At 41.3% G+C, this 19,791-nt stretch overlaps 1 protein-coding gene across 2 annotated transcripts in view; it reads left to right on the forward strand.

The window, feature by feature from the left end:
• wdr36 (WD repeat domain 36) overlaps positions 1–19,791 on the forward strand; it is a 189,069-nt gene that overhangs the window by 35,167 nt on the left and 134,111 nt on the right. For both annotated transcript variants that reach the window (XM_068029813.1, XM_068029814.1), the window contains exons 4-8: positions 1,791–1,908; positions 8,781–8,913; positions 14,225–14,279; positions 16,441–16,573; positions 17,021–17,196. In XM_068029813.1, coding sequence (XP_067885914.1) covers positions 1,791–1,908; positions 8,781–8,913; positions 14,225–14,279; positions 16,441–16,573; positions 17,021–17,196 — 615 coding nt within the window. The remainder of the gene's footprint in view (positions 1–1,790; positions 1,909–8,780; positions 8,914–14,224; positions 14,280–16,440; positions 16,574–17,020; positions 17,197–19,791) is intronic.

Below are 19,791 nucleotides of genomic sequence, written 5' to 3' on the forward strand. Positions count from 1 at the left end.
AGTGGTGCCATAGGTGAGGCCAGGGTTGGGGCCGACGGCTCAATTGGGGGTTCAAGCGGTTCGGGAGGTGGCTCATCCCATGAACCGTTTTCATTGTTATGGTACCTACTGGCCTGGTCTGCTAAGTCTGTCCACTTAATGCCGTCATTATCCGCAAAGTTGCATATTATACCCCTTTTCGCTGAGAGTTGAGACTGTAGTTTACTTATCTCCTGCTGACATTTGGTATGATCCGCTGACTGGTACGCCCGCTCCATCTGGGAGCGGTGCATAACTGTCATTGTGGTCTGTAAGTCAGAGCATTTCTGATACGCTCTTGTGAGCTGTTCCTTTGCCTTGGTCGCTTCCCTCTCAGCCTTACTGCGACTGTACTCATCCTTTTCAGCCTGAGACTGCAATTGACTTAAATGCACCACCTGTGCTTCACTCTGCCTTCAGGGCCCTATCACGCCACTCATTCCTTTCTTTTTCTGACTTTTGCAACTCCTGCTTCAATCTTTCAACTTCACTCTCTCTTTTTCATCTAATTCCCTCGTACAAGATGCTATAGCAGTGGCTTTCACTAACTTAGGTGCCCTTTTGGCTCAGTGGGTACGCGCATCTTCCCAATGCTGCACCCCAACGGACCCCTGGCCCGTGTACTGTTTAACTGCAAACTCTATCCACGAGGGCCACTTGCCCTTCAAATATTTCCGGAGCTCCAACTCCCACTCTGGCCTGGCCAGGGCCATAATTACTCAAAGGTTCACCAATCCAATCCTTTAGACTCGTAACTTTGTTTATAATTTAGTTCAAACTCAGCGAGACTATTAAAATTAACTTGAAATAGCACTACAATCTAGTCCCTGTTCGGGCGCCAATTATGTTGTGCCTAATATGCATTTACTCTTAAAGAATCCGCGGAATCCAATTGGTGAAAGGTATATAACTTTTATTCACACACTAAATCATCAAATACAAGCTGTTACTACTTGTACAGTATACTACCCGTCAAGGCACGAGGTGATCAGTCTCAGACTTACGGCTGCTCTTCTGTTCTCTGAGCCCCTGGCTCGGTATCTTCTCGAGTGTTCTTCCCCGTGGTTCTTGTACCTCCCTCAGTTTCCGTCAGGGGTTAAATCTTGTTTCCAAGACCCTCCCCTCTTACTCATAGGGGTCTGGTATAATGACATAATGATAATTCTTTATTTGGCTTAGTGAGAACCTGTTCAAAACTTCACAGTTTCCTGTTATCTACTATGAGTCATATCTTATCTGGTATCCATGACGACTCCCTTCATCTGCTACATGCAAAGACAGGGTCTGGTATCATCAATATGTCTTATCTATATTGTTTACAATTCCTCTGCCATCTGTGTGCTGTGGCCCCTTTGTTTTAACTAAGTTTTTATATGTTTTTGTTTTGTGTGTTTTTACTGGGTCCACAACACAAAGGGTGGTATAAGTTTGGAACTCTCTTCTGCAAATGGTAACTGATGCTAGATCAGTTGTTGATGCCACTGTCATTGATAGATTTTTGATAACCAAAGGTATTCAGGGATATGAGGCAAAGGCAGTTATGTGGAGTTGGGTCACAGACCAGTCGTCATCTCGTTGAATGGTGGAATAGGCTCGAGGGGCTAAATGGCCTACTCCTGTACCTGTGTATAGATACTAAATTTCCCCATTGATTATCCAGGGTAATCTTTTCAGTGTAATTCATTAATTTAATGCAACACTTGATTATTTTCAGTTCAGCAACAAATGCTTGTTTTCTCTAATAATCTGACCAATTTTCGTATTCATTTTAGATTGTGCATACATATAAAGGACATAATGCAGAGGTCCACCTTCTGTTGCCCTTTGGTGATCATGTGATCTCAGTGGATCGAGATAATAGACTTATCATTTGGGATGTGCAATCAGAGGGTGAGTTGATAAAATTATGTAATGTACTCAAAGAACAGTACAGCACAGGAACAGGCCATTCGGCCCTCCAAGCCTGCGCTGATCTTGATGCCTGCCTAAACTAAAACCTTCTGCATTTCCGGGGACCGTCTCCCTCTATTCCCATCCTATTCATGTATTTGTCAAGATGCCTGTTAAACATCATTATCTTACCTACTTCCACCACCTCCCCCGGCAGCAAGTTCCAGGCACTCACCACCCTCTGTGTAAAGAACTTGCCTCGCACATCCCCTCTAAACATTGCCCCTCTCACCTTAAACCTATGTCCCCTAGTAACTGACTCTTCCACCCTGGGAAAAAGCTTCTGACTATCCACTCTGTCCATGCCGCTCATAACTTTGTAAACCTCTATCATGTCACCCCTCCACCTCCGTCGTTCCAGTGAAAACAATCCGAGTTTATCCAACCTCTCCTCATAGCTAATGCCCTCCAGACCAGGCAACATCCTGGTAAACCTCTTCTGTACCCTCTCCAAAGCCTCCACGTCCTTCTGGTAGTGTGGCGACCAGAGTTGCATGCAATATTCTAAGTGTGGCCTAACTAAAGTTCTGTACAGCTGCAGCATGACTTTCCAATTTTTATACTCTATGCCCCGACCGATGAAGGCAAGCATGCCGTATGCCTTCTTGACTACCTTATCCACCTGTGTTGCCACTTTCAGTGACCTGTGGACCTGTACGCCCAGATCTTTCTGCCTGTCAATACTCCGAAGGGTTCTGCCATTTACTGTATACTTCCCACCTGTAATTAGATCTTCCAAAATGCATTACCTCACATTTGTCCGGATTAAACTCCATCTGCCATTTCTCCGCCCAAGTCTCCAACCGATCTATATCCTGCTGTATCCTCTGACAGTCCTCATCACAATCCGCAACTCCGCCAACCTTTGTGTCGTCCGCAAACTTACTAATCAGACCAGCTACATTTTCCTCCAAATCATTTATATATACTACAAACAGCAAAGGTCCCAGCACTGATCCCTGCGGAACACCACTAGTCACAGCCCTCCATTCAGAAAAGCACTTAACCTATCTCTTTGCAATGGTATGCTTCCATCTACACTGCTTACAATACCACATATTTTATGTCATGGGCAAATTTGGATATGTGGCTTTCTTTCCCATCATCTAAGTCATTAATGAATACAGTGAATAGTTGAGGCCTCAACACAGATCCTAGTCACATTCTGCCAATTAGAGTATCTGCCATTATTTCTACTCTCTGTCTTCTGCCACTCAGCTAATTTCCTGAACAGGTCAATAATTTTCCTTTAATTCCATGAGCTTCAACTTTAGCTAACAATCTTATATGCAGGACTTTATCGAATGCCTTCTGGAAGTCTATATAAATTTAATCCATAGACGTTCCCCTATCCACTACTTTTCTCATCTTTTCAAACAAAAATCAATCAGATTTGTCAACCATGACCTCTTTCCAAATCCATGCTGGGACCCGTTGCAGTACTACTACTAGAATTCTTTAAATCTTCCTTTCCTACATTTTCAGGAATGTCATATGGAAGTATTGAGATTAACAATTTAATCTTAACATAAGGTAACACTATCAGGTGCATCATACCATGTATCATGATGTACAGCACCTATTAGTTTGTATTTTCAATGCTTTTTGCTTCTTTAATTTTAACCCCTGTCTGAAATTGGTGCCACATTCTGGGTTCCATGTTAACTAACCTTCAGAAACCTGATTCAAATGACCATTCTTTGTTTGTACCAAGACATTAGGTGCACTATTCTACTATGGGATATTGTGACCAAGTCTGATCTTAGTTATTTACGACATAGAAGGAGGCCATTTGACCCATCAGTTCTGACTCTCTGTGGAGCAATCCAGTCAGTCCTACTCCCTCGCTCGATCCCCATAGCCCTGCAAGTTTATTTCCCTCAAATACCCATCCCATTTCCTTTTGAAATAATTGATTGTCTCCCCTTCCACCATCCTCGTGGGCAGCAAGTTCCAGGTCATTACCACTCACTGCGTAAAAAGATTCTTCACATTCCCCCTGCATCTCTTGCTTAAACTCTTCAATCTGTGTTCCGTAGTCCTTGTACCATCAATTAATTGGAACAGTTTTTCCTTGTCTAATTTATCTCATCCTATCATAATCTTGTACACCTCCATCAAATCTCCCCTCAATCTCCTTTGTCCCAGGGGAAACAATCCCAGCTTTTTCAACCTAACCTTGTAACTAAAATCCCCCATCCCTGGAACCATTCTGATAAATCTCCTCTGGATCCTCTCGAGGACCCTCACATCCTTCCTTAAGTGTGGCAGCCAGAACTGGGCGCAGTACCCTCATTGGGCCTAACTAGAACTTTATAAAGGTTCAGCACAACTTCCCTGATTTTGGACTCTATGCCTCTATTTATGAAGCCCAAGATCTCATATGCTTTGCTAAGTACTCTCTCAATATGTCCTGCCACCTTTGAAGGTCCCTCTGTTCCTGCACATTCTTTAGAACTGTATCATTAAGTCTATATTGCCTCACCCTATCCCTTTTGCCAAAATGCATCACCTCTCTATTAAATTCCATCTGCACCCCTTTGCCCATTCTGCTAACTTATACTGTTGCGGGCGGTTCGTATCATCCCACTGTTTGCCACTCCTTTCAAGTTTGGTATCACAGGAAAAAAGCAGTGGTCCTAGCACTGACCTTTGGAGAACGCTACTGCCTACCATCCTCCACTCTGGAAAAACAACGTTTGCCACGACTTGCTGTTTTCTGTCCTTAGCCAGTTTTTTTTTTTAATCCTCTGACCCTCCTATTCCATGAGCATCAATTTTGTTAACCAGCCTTTTATATGGTACTTTGTCAAATTCTTTCTTAAAATCCATATAGACAACATCCACAGCATTCCCTTCAACCTTTCCTGTTACTTCACAAAAAAATTCAATTAGGTTAATCGAGCACAAATCTGCCTTTTACAAATCCGTGCTGGCTATCCTTAATTTACTCAGACCTCTCCAAGTGCCTGTTGATTTTTCGACCCCTGATTATTGTTTCTAAAACCTTATCCCCACTGATATTAAACTAACAGGCCTATAGTTGTTTGGACTGTCCTTACACCCTATCTTGAATAAGGGTGTCACATTTGCCACTCTCCAATCCTCTTGCACCTTCTCCGTATCTCGGGAAGATTGAAAGATTATGGTAAGTCCTTCTGCTATCTCCACCCCTACTTCCTTTAGTAACCTGGGATGCAAGCCATCTGGACCAGGTGACTGTATCTACCCTAAGCATAGATGCTTTTCCAGTACCACCTCCCTCTCCATTTTTTACCTATCCATTGCCTCTACTCTGTCCACTTCTACCAATTATTTTGTCAGATTCCTCTTCCTTAATAAACACTGATACAAAGTACTCATTATTCTAGCCTTGCCCTGTACCATAAAGTCTATATTACTCTCTTTGTCCCTAATAGGCCCCACTCCACCTCTTACTACTTGCTTACTATTTACATGCCGGTAGAAGATTTTTGGGTTCCCTTTTATGTTGGCTGCCACTCTATTCTCATATTCTCTCTTTGCCAGTCTGGTTTTCTTCTTCATATTCCCCCTCAATTTATTGTTTTTGGCCTGGTTCTCACTTGAAGAATTCACCTGACATGCATCATACCCCTCTTTTTTTTGGTTTCATCATAATCTCTATCTCCCTTGTCATCCAAGGAGCTCTGTTGTTAGTTCCCCTACTCTTTTGCCCTTGTTTGAATGTACCTAGCCTATACCACAAGCATCTTGTCCTTAAAGATAACCTATTGTTCCATTACAGTTTTCACTGTTTGTCTTTGGTTCCATTTTATCCTGCCTAGAGCCCTTCTCATCGCATTAAAATTGGTCCTCTTCCATTGGAGCCATTTTACCTTATATAATTCCTTGCTTTTCTGCATTACTCATCTAAACCTTATGATCACTCTTACCCAGGTACTTCCTTGCAGACACTTGGTCCACTGGCCCACCTTATTTCCCAGCACCAGAACCAACAATGCCGCTTTCCTAGTTGGTCAAGAACGTACTGATCAAGGAAGTTCTCTTGAACACAATCTAGAAATTCCTCCCCGTTTACTCCTAAAGTTATCTCAGTCGATATTTGGGTAATTAAAATCCCCCAGTATCACCACTGTATCGTTGCACATCTCTGTGATTTCCCTGCAAGTTTGCTGTGTGCCCTCGCGCCCCCTCTCAGGAGGGCTATAGAATACCCCAAACAGTAGCATGATCATATCATAGGAACATAGGACTTAGAAGCAAGAGTATCCATTTTCCTGTCTGCCCCCCATAACCCTTGATTCCCTTGTCCATCAAAAATCTAACTAACTTGAATAAATTTAATGATCCAGCTTCCACTGTCTTCTGGGAAGAGAATGCCAGAGGCTAATGACCCTCAGAGAATTTTTTTTTCCTTATCTTGGTCTTAAAAGGGACACCACCTTATTTTTAAACTGTGTCTCCTAGTTCTAGTCTCCCCCACAAGAGGAAACATCCTCCCGGTATCCAATCTATCAAGTGCCCTCAGGATCTTGTATGTTTCAATAAGATCATCTCTCATTCTTCTTAATGCCAGTGGGTATAGGCTCAACCTGTTCAACCTTTCTTCATAAGATAAGCCTTTCATCCCCATACCCTTTTTGCTTCTCAACTCTAACCCAATAGATTCTGTCCTTGCCCCCTCAAGGACATCCCCTCTTTCCAACGCTACAGTGTTTCCCCTAATCAGTGCTGCCACCCCACCTCCCTTTACCATTCTCTAATTTTTCTGAACGCTTTATATCCTTGTATATTAAGCAGCCAGTCCTCATCATTTTTAAGCCACGCTTCTGTTATTGCCACTATATCGTATTTCCATACTGCTATTTGTGCTTGTAGTTCACTGACCTTATTCACTACACTTTGTGCATTTACATACATGCATTGTAATTCTGTCGCATTCCTCGTAGCCCTTCACAGTCTGCTCCTATCTAATATGGAGCTACTGCCTTCTCGAGTACTGTCAAAAACTCTCATGATACACCTTATTCCTCTTTTCTGCTTCTATATGCTGGTGCCCATCTCCCTACCAATTTAGTTTAAACCCTTCCGAACCACACTAGTGAACCTCCCCGCAAGGACATTAGTCCCAGTTCTGTTGAGGGGCAATGCATCCATTTTGAATTGGTATCTTCTATCCTAGAACTGGTCCCAATGCCCCAAGAATCTGAAGCCCTCCTTCCAGCATCATGCTTCACACCATGCATTGATCTTCCCTATCTTCCTACTTCTACTCTTGCTAGTGCATGGCACTGGGAATAATCCAGAGATTGCTGCCTTCGAGGTCTAATTCTTTAACCTCCTCCCTAGCTTCTGAAAATCTGACCATAGGACCTCAATACCTGCCTTTACTATTTCGTTGGTACCAATGTGTGCCACAAATTCTGGCTCACTCCCTTCCCCCTGCAGAATATCATGCACCCTCTTTGTGATATTCTTACCCTGGCACCAGGGAGGCAACACACCATGCAGGACTCACTATGGTGGTTACAGAAATGTCTGTCTATCCTGCTGACGATGGGTTCTCTGCTGACAACTGCATTTCTACACTTTGCTGCTCCCTCCTGTAGTGTCCCTTGCCCATTGGTGCCATGGTCTGGACTGCATTCCTTCAGGGTATCATCACCCCTAGCAGCCTCCAATGCTGAGTACCTGTTTGAGAGGTACACACCCCAAAGACTCCTTCACCTCCAGCCTCTTCCTAGTCTTCCAGTTGGCCACCCACCTAGTATCCTGAACTCTCTCTGCCTGTGGGGTGACACCTCCTGGAAAGTCTGATCCCACAAACTCTCCTGCTCGCTGAAGCTCCACAGTGACTTCAGCTGTTCCTTAAACTCAAATCCTGAGCTCAAGCTGAAGCAGCTGGAAATGCTTCATACGCATGGTCACTCTAGACAAGTGAAGTGTCCTGGAGTTCCCATGTGGTGCAGGAATTGCAAGCAACAAGTCGCAGCTGCCCATCCATGATCTTGTCCTACATATACATACTGGATAAAAATTGGAAGTGGGAATACTGGTTGATTTTTTTTTTCTCTCTATCTCCACCCATAGCCCAAGAACACTGACATCAATTGTAGTGCCCTACTGCTGCATCAGATGTGATAATTGGATTTATCCCAATGAATGTTTGAACCTTGAACTAAAGGTGTGCAAAGGAAATCCGATTAGAGCCCGAATGCCGGACCCGGAAGTCTGATCCAACCCAACCCGAACCTGACACATGTCTTCGGGACCCATCGGGGTCGGGTCGGGTGGCAGGCCTTTACATCAGTACATGGGTAAAGGCCTGCCACCCGACCCAACCCCGACGGGTCCCGATGACATGTCGGGGTCGGGCTTCTGAGTCCGTTATTCAGGTTGGGTTTCCTTCGCACACCTTTTACCTTGAACCTTCTCGCTCTGTTAGGTTCAGTACTATTTCATGTGGTGCTTTTAAGCTCTGAGTCACCTGGCATTCAGTATTTAAAGTGTCACCTCCTTAAAGGTTCTGTACATTGTAACATTTTACCACACGCTAGTGCGATGTGTATCACTGCTGGAATGCACAACAGGCATAAAACAATCCTAGAATATATTGAAAAAAATAAACTTGACAGTTTTATGATATAATGGTAACTTCAGTTCTGGATTTGATATGATAGACTTGGCAAGAAAATGTAACTACCTCTGTAGTCTTTAAAATATATTTTGTTACAAAGTAATTTGCCATTGTAAAAATGCCAGTAATTAACAATCTGAAATATTCATTTAATTTATTTGTTATTACCTAACGCTTGATTATTTATTTGCAGAAGAGTATCTACAGCTGAACTTTGATAAAATCGTGTTTTCAGTTTCTGCCCTTTTGCACCCAAGTACCTATATCAACAAAATTCTTCTTGGCAGCCAGCAAGGGAGTCTTCAGCTATGGAATATCAAGTCCAAGTCAGTTCAACTTCTTTCATAGCTTTTTATAAAATGGTTAAGTATTAAGGTTACTACTTAAAGTTGTTGCTCCCATTATTATTTTTATGTAATTCAGTTAAAGCTTAAACCCATTTAAAACCAGAAAGAGAAATTTCATCCAACCTTATTACCTTCTTTATTGATGATGGCCAGTGAAAATTGGGATCTCACTGTCTAAAGAATCATGCTATAGCTCCAGTATACTCCATTATATCCTGTTTTATTTGTCATAGTGCAGGATTTGCATTTTATTGTACTGACTTCTCTTTGCTCCTGTTCCCTGCTGGTTACTAAGAAAATTGTGGCGCTCTGCAACTTTAATGTACTTGATAGTTTGTTATTTGTAAAAGTACCACCAAATCTCATGGGATTATGTACTAGGTTATTTATGAATGACTGTATTGTAGGTGTATGTAGTTTTTATTTTAAATAGGAGGGAAATCTTGAGCTATGAATCTCATTTTGCTTTTGTTAACTTTTTGTCCCATTGTGATAGGACTCGAGTTAGAAGTTGAAGGTATGCCGAGTCATTTGCTTAGGTGCAAATGTCAGTCTCTTCCTCCAGAGGGATTGAAAGTTAGAGGTGAAGAGTTGCTTGTGAGCAACACCTACCCATCGTTGCCCCAAATGAGCTACCTTTACTTCCTTCCCATTTCTTAATCTGCATTTCTAATTTGTTCTCGGGACATGAATGACATTGTCACCATTTCCAGTTTGCCCTGCTTAAGTGCTGGGCTTTCTGTTTAAACCGCTTCATTTTTTAGGGTGATAGTGCTCCTACAATGCCTGCTTGGCAACGTTATCCACAGGCATTTTGCTGATTTTTACATGAACAGTGATACCTCGATCTGTCCACTGCCTCTATGCTTTTAGATGTGTCCCAAGTTCCTCTAGCTCAACAAAAGAAAGACCAAAGCTGTCATTTTTCAGCCCCGACCACCAGTTTGACTTCTTTACCACTGACTCCATGTCCCACTCCCTCCTATTTGCAGTCCTGGTGTCCTGTTTGACCTGCAGCTGAGCTTTAAGTCCAGCACGTGTGGTTGGAAGGATGGTGTAGCAGAGATGGTTTCAGAGTACTGAGACACTGTGACCATTTTTTGGGTCACGGAAGGCTATACAGATAGGCTGGTCTTCACCTAAAGTGGAGCAACTTAATGGATTTTAATACTAGTAAGGGAAAAAATGATAATGGAGAAAATGCAGTCATTCTTTATGTTAGAGATTTTATAAATCGCAGTTGTTTGTTTCACTTCTCTTTTGTAAAGTGGCATTACATAGATGTGTGCCAGAAAAGACCTGTTGGTTCAATTGGAAAAAGTAGAGATTGGCAGTAGCAAATTAATTTGCTTGATATTCCAAATGTTCTGGATTTAAAACTGTCACTTTTTCACAAGTCTTGTTATACAGTTTGTTTGGCTACACAGGTTTCATAAGTTTTTTTTAAAATAACGTATAAAATCAACTGAGAAAACATTACATCATGACAGTAAAGTTTACAGTGAATTTGATGACCAGTTTATCTTGTATAAAAAGTATATGTTCCCCGGGTGCTTGTACCAGTGCCACTGCTTTTTTGATATGTCAATGACTTGGACTTGGTGTACAGGGCACAGTTTCAGAATTTGCAGGTGACACAAAACTTAGAAGTGTAGTGAACTGTGAGGAGGATAGTGATAAACTCCATGAGGACATCGACAGGCTGATGGGACGGGCAGACATGCAGCAGATGAAATATAATGCAGAGAAGTGTGAAGTGATACATTTTAGTAGGAAAAATAAGCGGGGGGGGGGGGGGAGGGAACAGAGTGGGAGTGTGAGGGAAGGACAGCACGGGAGGGAGGGGTTGGAGGAGGGGATGGCGGGGGGGCAGGGGTGGGGACGGCGTGAGGGAATGGAGTGGGAGATGGGATGGGTATAACAGAACGGTCAAGAGTCAGAGGACATGGTTTTAATGTTATTGGCAAAAGAACACATGGCAACATGATGAATCTTTTTACGCAGCAAGTAGTTACAACCTGAAATGCATTGCCTGAAAGGGTGGTGGAGTAGGAAGTGCACTTGTGGCTTTCAAAAGGGAATTGGATAAGCACCTGAAGGGGGAATGTATTGCAGGGCTATGGGGAAAGGGCAGGTAGTGGAACTAGCCAACTTGTTTTTGCAGAGAACTGGTGTGGGCTCAATGGGCCGAATAGCCTCCTGTGCTGTAACCATTTAATGATTCTACGTAACAGTTTTGAGGGTAACCTTTTCTAAGAAAAGTAAGCTGTTCGGCCAGAAATATGTGGCAACAAATGTTATATCTGACTGAACTTTACACTGTTAACCCTTATTTTTACAAGTGGGCGGCGCAGTGGTTAGCACCGCAGCTTCACAGCTCCAGGGACCCGGGTTCAATTCTGGGTACTGCCTGTGCGGAGTTTGCAAGTTCTCCCTGTGACCGCGTGGGTTTTCACCGGGTGCTTCGGTTTCCTCCCACTGCCAAAGACTTGCAGGTGATAGGTAAATTGGCCATTGTAAATTGCCCCTAATGTAGGTAGGTGGTAGGGAATATGGGATTACTGTAGGGTTAGCATAAATGGGTGGTTCTTGGTCGGCACAGACTTGGTGGGCCGAAGAGCCTGTTTCAGTGCTGTATCTATAAATAAATAAAATAAATAAATTTGAGTATTGTTGAAAACAGACATTTTGCCGATGCTTTTTGTCTTGCACTCATCAGGACAACTCACAAGAATACCAATGTAAGGGAAAGCAACAAATTTATAAGTGTATGAGAAGAGCGTGCTGTTTGGCTGGCAAGTGGACTCTGGTAGAGGCATTGCCATGGAGAACGCACCAGTTTATGGTGACTGACCAGTTAACTGCCAAGCTTTGTTTGAAATTTGAACCAGGCAGCTTGACTCTGGTCAAGGCATTGTCCTGAGGAATGAACCACTTATTTTGTTTAGCTGAAACAGGGGCAATGTGTGTACATGTTCTTTCTGTCTGTAAAGAACAGGGCCCTGAGTATTAATATATGTAGCTTCCAGTAGGTACAAATGCGCCACACTGCCAGCCCGGCTGGCAATCTTAAATTGGTTGTTAGCGTAATTCTTAGCACACTGAGGTTTGTTTAGCAAATGTTGTCCAATCGCGGAATCGCAACTAATGTTGCGTTTTGCAAGCACGGACTGGTTGAGTACGGCCTGTAACTTACCCGTTGAGAAAAGCGGAAGAGACGTGTTTGATATGATCCGCCAGTCTTTGGGATGTACAGCCTATGTACCTAGTAGGACACTGGCATTGAAATTCATATATCACATTACTCATTTGTGTGATGGGCAGAACGTCTTTTTGGCTTGACATCACCATCCTGTTCGCCACTAACAGGAGCCAGCTAAACAACATTAGTGACAGCCATTTGCTGGTTCGTTTCTCAGGGCAATGCCTTGACCAATCAGAGTCAAGCTGCCTGGTTTAAATTTCAAACAAAACTTGGCAGTTAACTGTCAGTCACCATAAACTGGTGCATTCTCCATGGCAACGCCTCTACCAATCAGAGTCTACTTGCCAACCAATCAACACTCTTATACAGTATAAATTTGTTGCTTTCCCTTACATTGGTATTCTTGCGATTGTCCTGATGAGTACAAGATGAAAAGCTTTGACAAAATATCTCTATTTTCAGCAACACTTAACTTTTATTGGACTTGACAAATAGCTACTTCAAATATTCTGTTGAAGCTAGCAGAGATCCACAAAGCATTTGCAGTGAAATTAGTATATTGAATGGTTCGCCAATTCTTTAAATCATCATCCCATACTACTCCATCCTTCCCATTGCCATCCCTCTCATGACATTCCATTTCTTTCAGCCCTCTCATGTTGTCCCCATCTCATTGCACATTTCACCCATTCTTTACCGTGGCATCAAAAGCTGTTGGTGGGAGGCTGGGGCCCAGTAGTCCAGGCCAGGAGTAAAGAGCACCGGAGGTGGGAGTCCAACAACCAAAGCTGGGAGCAGCGAGACCCGGAGCCCTGTAACCGAGGCGCATGCGCCAGGCTCCGCCACTAAACCAACCCACCAACCATTTAGAAAATATGGACAGATTAAAACTGTAATATTATAATAGATGGATGTGGTTTCCAGAAATGTTTTTGATTTACTTTCCTCCATTGTGGTAAATGTTAATTTGGAACTGTTTTGTCATACTTAGTGTATAAGAGATAGAAATGATTCATGTGGGAGCTATTTGTCAGGCAAGCCCCCCACCTGCCAAGGATGAGGAAAATTAATTTTGCCACATGAACATTGATTTCAAGCTGTTGTTGGTGGTGAAAGAACTTGCTTTAAAAACAATTGGAGACTTTGGCTGGAGACATTAGCATGCCAAGTACAGACAGTACTTCAATTCCCTGTTCCAATTTAATCCACAATGGAATTTTGATTACCAGATATTGAAGCATTCCAGGTAAACTGCTAAGATGGCCAAATACACAAATCGACTTGGTCAGACCAGTTTAGTCACACGATTGGCTGACTGTTGGAGTTTTTTGAATTTGAACTGGCCGCAGGTTTAAAACTCAGAAGGCTGTTTGCTCCTGGACTGGAAAAGACCTCTCTCCTGTCTGCTCTCATCTCTCTGTCACCAGCTTCGGAAACCATTGAAGACATATGAACCCCGAGGGAGAAAAGTCTCCTGGAGTGAACAGGGTTTAAAAATAATACTGGGCCCCAACGAAAAACAAGACGACCTACAATCGAGGACCTGACAGCGATCTCGAAGCACAGTTTTTTAAAAAAAAAACTTCTTCAGAGATTGCCTCAAACCTCCTCCATTTTCTTTTTTCTTCTGTCTCTATTTGCATGTGCATATCGCGTGGCATGCTAGCGTGGGGGCGTCGTATATCCGTAGGCCTTAAACTCTAATACGGTTATGTTTAAGGTTTAATAGGTTTAAAGCAGCAAAGTGAAATTTAAGAAAATCTGGTGTGCTCATTTCTTTGACTTTATAACTGGAAAGCTGTGAACAAGGATTCACCAAAAGGGGGAGCTCAGAATACAGTGCGTTTAAAATTAAACCCTGTTACAACAAGACCAGGTGAAGACAGTAAAAGTCCCCCAGACACCTTTCTCTCCTGGTCATAACATATTGTTAATTATTAGCACGCTTGATAGTGGCAGTTAATCATGTCTGAAAAATGTAGCTGAGTCATTTCCTTATCTGAACAACAGTGAGAATTCAACTGTTAAAATTGACAACTTTTTATCTCTCCAATGTGATTGATTTTTCTTTTGTTCTTATTCTAGCAAACTTTTATATACGTTTCAAGGTTGGGGCTCAGGAGTATCTGTGCTTCAGCAGGTCAGTGCCATGTTTTGTTGTAATGTGCTGCTGGTCAGTTTAAATATTATAGTTTAATTATCTATTTGAAAGTCTTATGGTCTTACTTTCCCAGGGAAAATATGTTGGACTTCTGTATAAACAGTAATTAGCATTTAAATGACTCACTACAATCTTTTCAAAAATGCTATGAAAGCATTGGCACTGTAAATTTCAAAATCCTTGATATATACAGCACAGGAAGAGACCATTTAGCCAATTATGCTTGTCCTGGTTCTTTGAATAGCTGTTTCAATCAGTCCCAATCATTCCCCTACATTTTTCCATTGGCCTGCATATTTTCCTTTTTCAATTATTCATCCAATTTCCTTTTGAAGTGCTATTGAATTAGCTTTCATCACCCTTTCAGATAGTGCATTACAGGTCATATAACAACTCCCTGCCTTTTAAAAAAGAGTCCTCATCTCTCTGCTTGTTCTTTTACCAATTATCTTAAATTTGTGTCTTCTGGTTACTGATCACTCTGCGAGTGGAAACTATATTTCTCCTTATTTGCTCTATCAAAACCCTTCAGAATGTTGAACACCTCTATTAGATCTCCCCTTAATCGCCTCTGCTGTAAGGAGAACAGTTCCAGCTTCTCTCGTCTCCCCACCTAACTGAAATCCCTCATCCCTGGTATCATTCTGGTAAATCTCCTTTGCACCCTCTCCAAGGTATTGATATCCTTCCTAAATATGATACCTATAATTGGGCTTAATACTCCAACTGACATCTAACCAGTGAGTTATAAAGGTTTTGCATACCTTCTTTGGTTTTGTATTCTATGACATTATGTATAAGCCAAGTATCCCATTTTTTTAAATAGCTATATCAACTTGTTGTGATTTGTGTATGTGAATCCCACCCCACTACCCCACTCTCTTCTCTTTTCCCCCCCCCCCCCCCCCCTTTTCTGGCCAGGTTCCTGTTCCTTCACTCCTTTTAAAATTGTACCATTTAGTTTTTATTGCTGCTCTTCTTTCTTCCAAAATTGCATCACTCTTTCTCTCCATGCTCTTTTTTATATATAAATGTTCAATGCATGGCCGTTTTTGAATTATTTAACTTTTATGGGAGTGATCATATTATTCAACACTGAATTGCTGCTGGCATGATGATCTAAACCATCTTTTAGGGTGCTATAAGTCTGCCATTCCCCTTCTGAAACTCTGTTTAATCTAATGCAGAGCTGGCAGATCAAAGATTTGTCAGAGCTGTACTCACTTCTGTCTAAATATTATTTACATTTTAAAGTTGGGATTGAGGCAGTCACTGTATGATTGCCCTATCATGAATTCTACATCTACCTCACACACCTGTCTATTTCATTTATGGAGCACGACATTCCTCCTCCTCCTTGCCTGAAAAATATCAAGTTGTGTTAATATCACAATAACCCACAATGTGAATGTAATGCAAATGCAGTGTTGTAGCTTGGAGGTAATTGCACAATGGAATGAAGGTGTAGCTACTATATGCTATTTAAATAGAATCTGACCCAGTTTCACAGCACTTTCATTTTACATTATTAAAGGCATTTCACACATCCTTTAAAATGCTAAGTTCTTGATCAATACTGTTTATAGTAATGGAAAAGCAGTGAATTTCCTCATTCCTTTTTCCCCACATTTTGCAAGGTAAACTTCTTGCGTATTCAACCAAGTTTGTAGCTACAGTGAGTCCAAATTAACTTCTTGGTGTGAGCATACAGGAAATTAGTCAATGATTTAATGGTTTTTGATCTGCATTTTACAGCAACATATGTGGTTCCTTAATTTAATGTATAATTTAAAAGAAAACACCATTAGTTTGGGAAAGTGAGCTTAAAAGCAAAGTACTGCCTACTAAAACACTGGCACTTCATCTGTTACTGTGTTAGTACTTGTGAAATAGAATTCTATAATCAAGGCCACTGATTTGCAGCTTTCAAGAGAAACACAGAATTGTGGAGTATGATCCTCAAAACACAAATTAAAAATTTCATGTAATAAAGGAATTTTATTTACTCGATTACTGTAAATCAGTAGTCATGTTTATAATCCTGTTAAAAGATTTCAAATATTTTAGTGGTAAAGATATGATGGTTGTTGCACAAAGGTTTTGATTTCCATGTTTTTATTGGGTTTTATTCAACTGTTAGGCCCCAGCTGTGGATGTAGTTGCTGTAGGCCTCGCATCTGGTCAGATAATTATTCATAATCTGAAATATGATGAAATGTTGATGAAATTTCAGCAAGACTGGGGACCAATCACAGCAATATCATTTCGCACAGGTAATTGATTGATTATATCAATGTCTGTTATTTAAAAGGAATTTGAGATGGGTATGAGAGTTTTAATCATATTCTGTATTAAGATTTAGGAATCTTTAAAATCTTTGAACTGTAGCTGTTGTATCATTGTTTAAATATAAGATTTTATGATTTTGGTACCACAACAACCAATCCTATACCACCTTATTGACTGGTTTGAGTAGTTTCGTTGCATGAAGTAAAAGTTTGGTCATTATACAAGCTGCTGTTGACAGTTTAAAAAATCTAAGCCTATTATGTTCATACAATTGTTGAGGTATTGCAAAACAGGATTTTTGCAATAGTTTTAGAACACTCGGATTATAATGTTTTATTTATCAAACTACACTCCTTTATAAATTACTTTGCACATAGTTGTTAGAACAGTCCTTGTACGAATACAACATTGTTTCACATTTACTTTCTAAGATGGTTTTCCAGTGATGGCTGCTGGGAGTCCTGTGGGTCATGTTGGACTATGGGATTTGGAGGCGAAGAAGCTGATTGGTCAAATGAGGGAAACTCATACAACAGCGGTTTCAGGACTAACATTTGTTCATGGAGAACCACTTCTCATTACCACTGGTGAAGACAATGCAATCCGGGTATGATCCATGTGCTGTGAATGGCATCAGATTAGTGCATGTTTAGAAAATATTGTTTCATAAGGAAACTGGATTAAAAATCTGTAAATAGCTAATACTGTGGTGATTATAATATGTATGTTATTAGTGTGCTGTGCAGTAATTACTCATGTTGTTTATATTTGTGCTGCAGTGTTACTTTCTGTTAGTAAGCCTAAGAATTGGGAGCATTTTAGAATTCTGCAAAGGAGGACCAAGAAAAAGATTAATAAGGGAAAATAGAGTGAGTAAACTAGGGGGAAACATAAAAACGGACTGTAAAAGCTTCCATAGGTATTTAAAAAGGAAAAGATTAGCAAAAACAAATGTGGGTCCATTATAAGCGGAGGCAGGAAAATTTATAGTGGGGAATAAGGAAATGGCAGAGAAACTAAAAAAATTCTTTGTCTGTCTTCATGGAGGGAAATACGAAAAGCCTGCTAGAAATAATGGAGAATCAAGGGACTAGTGTAAACAAGGAACTGCAAGATATTACTTTTTTTTTTAAAAAGTACTGGAGAGATTAATGGGACTTATAAAGTAGATAAATTCCCTGGACCTGATCTACATCCCAGAGCATTGAAAGCGGTGGCTGTAGAGATAGTAGATGCATTGGTGGTCATCTTTCAAAATTGTATAGACTCGAGTGGTTCCTGCAAATTGGAAGGTGGCAATTGTAACCCCACTATTTAAGAAAGGAGAGAGAGGAAGAAAACGGGGAACTACAGACCTGCTAGACTAACATCGGTCGTAGGAAGAATGCTAGAATCTATGTGATACCAGGACATTTGGAAAATAATGGTAGGATTGGGGAGATTAATGAAAGGGAAATCCTATTTAACATACCTGTTGGAGTGTTTTTGAGGATGTAACTAGCAGAATAGATAAGGGGGTACTGGTGAGTGTTGTATATTTAGATTTTCAGAAAGCTCTTGATAAAGTCCCTCACAAGAGGTTAGTAAACAAAATTAGAGCACACAGGATTGGGGGGGATATACTGGCATGGATTGAAAACTGGGTAACGGACAGAAAACGGAGAGTAGGAATAAATGGATTATTTTCAGGTTGGCAGGCTGTGACTGGTGGGATACCGCAAGGATCAGTGCTTGGACCCCAGCTATTCACAATCTATATCAATGATGTGGATGTGGGGATTAAATGTAATATTTTCAGATTTGCAGATGACACAAAACTAGGTGGAAGTGTGAATTGTGAGGAGGATGCAAAGGTGCTTCAAGGGGATTTGGAGAGGCTAAGCGAATGGGCAAAGATTTGACAGATGGAAGACAATGTGGAGAAATGTGAGATTATCCACTTTGGTAGGAAAAACAGAAAGAGTATTAAATGGTGAGAGGCTGGGAAGTGTTGAACTTCAATGGTGCTTGGGTGTCCTTGTTCATGAGTCACTGAAAGTTAACATGCAGGTACAGCAAGCAATTAAGAAGACAAATGGTATGTTAGCCTTTATTACTACAGGATTTGAGCATAGGAGTAAAAATGTTTTGCTGCAATTATATAAAACCTTGGTGAGACCGTACCTGGAGTATTGTGTGCAGTTTTGGTCTCCTTACCTAAGGAAAGATATACTTGCCATCGAGGGAGCGCAATGAAAGTTCACCAGACTAATTCCTGGGCTGGAGGGATTGTCCTATGAGGAAAGATTAAATAGACTGGGCCTTTATTCTCTGGAGTTTAGAAGAATGAGAGGTGATCACATTCAAACGTACAAAATTCTAACAGGGTTCGACAGAGTAGGTGCAGGAAGGATGTATTCCCTGGCTGGGGAGTCTAGAACCAGGGGGTGTAGTCTCAGAATAAGGGGCAGGCCATTTAGGACAGAGATGTGGAGGAATTTCTTCATTCAGAGGGTGGTGAATCTTTGGAATTCTCTGCCCCAGAGGGCTGTGGAGGCTAGGTCGTTGAGTATGTTTATGATTGAGATCGATAAATTTCTACATATTAAAAACATGAATGGATATGGGGATAGTGCAGGACAATGGTGTTGAAGTAGAAGATCAGCCATGATCTCATTCAGTGGCGGAGCAGGCTCGAAGGGCTGAATGGCCTATTCCTGCTCCTATTTATGTTAATCATGTTCGTTGTTTGCAGGATCTGTCTGTTATGGATTCCCTTCAAAGGAAAAAAAATTAAAATTCCAATAAGTAAATAACATTATGATTGTAGTACAAAGAAAATTTGGTCAGGGCAGTAAAACTTTAGAGTTAAGATGACACTTCATTGTTGTGTCTCAACCTTTTGGCGTTACGATCTTGTACTGCCTACTGAAAGTTTTTGAAATGTGATTCTGCAGACAGTCTTTCTGCTCCTGACTCTAAGGCCTTCCTAAAAGCCAACCGAACTGACTCGTGCCAAGCTAAGTGAGGACTGCATTTTTAGATTGTCAGTTTTGCGTTATTAGTGGTATGTTTGTGCAGTGTATAACTGTAATCGGACTAATAAGTTCTCAATGCAGTGAGCCTCTGGTTTCAACCATGCTATTTCAACCACACTGCATGGTGTCCAGATAGTTTCTAAGAGGGCATAATGCACACGTCTAATGCATATTGTCTACTACCT

Source organism: Heterodontus francisci, chromosome 4 (assembly GCF_036365525.1).
Source record: "Heterodontus francisci isolate sHetFra1 chromosome 4, sHetFra1.hap1, whole genome shotgun sequence".
Classification (NCBI taxonomy): Eukaryota; Metazoa; Chordata; class Chondrichthyes; order Heterodontiformes; family Heterodontidae; genus Heterodontus; species Heterodontus francisci.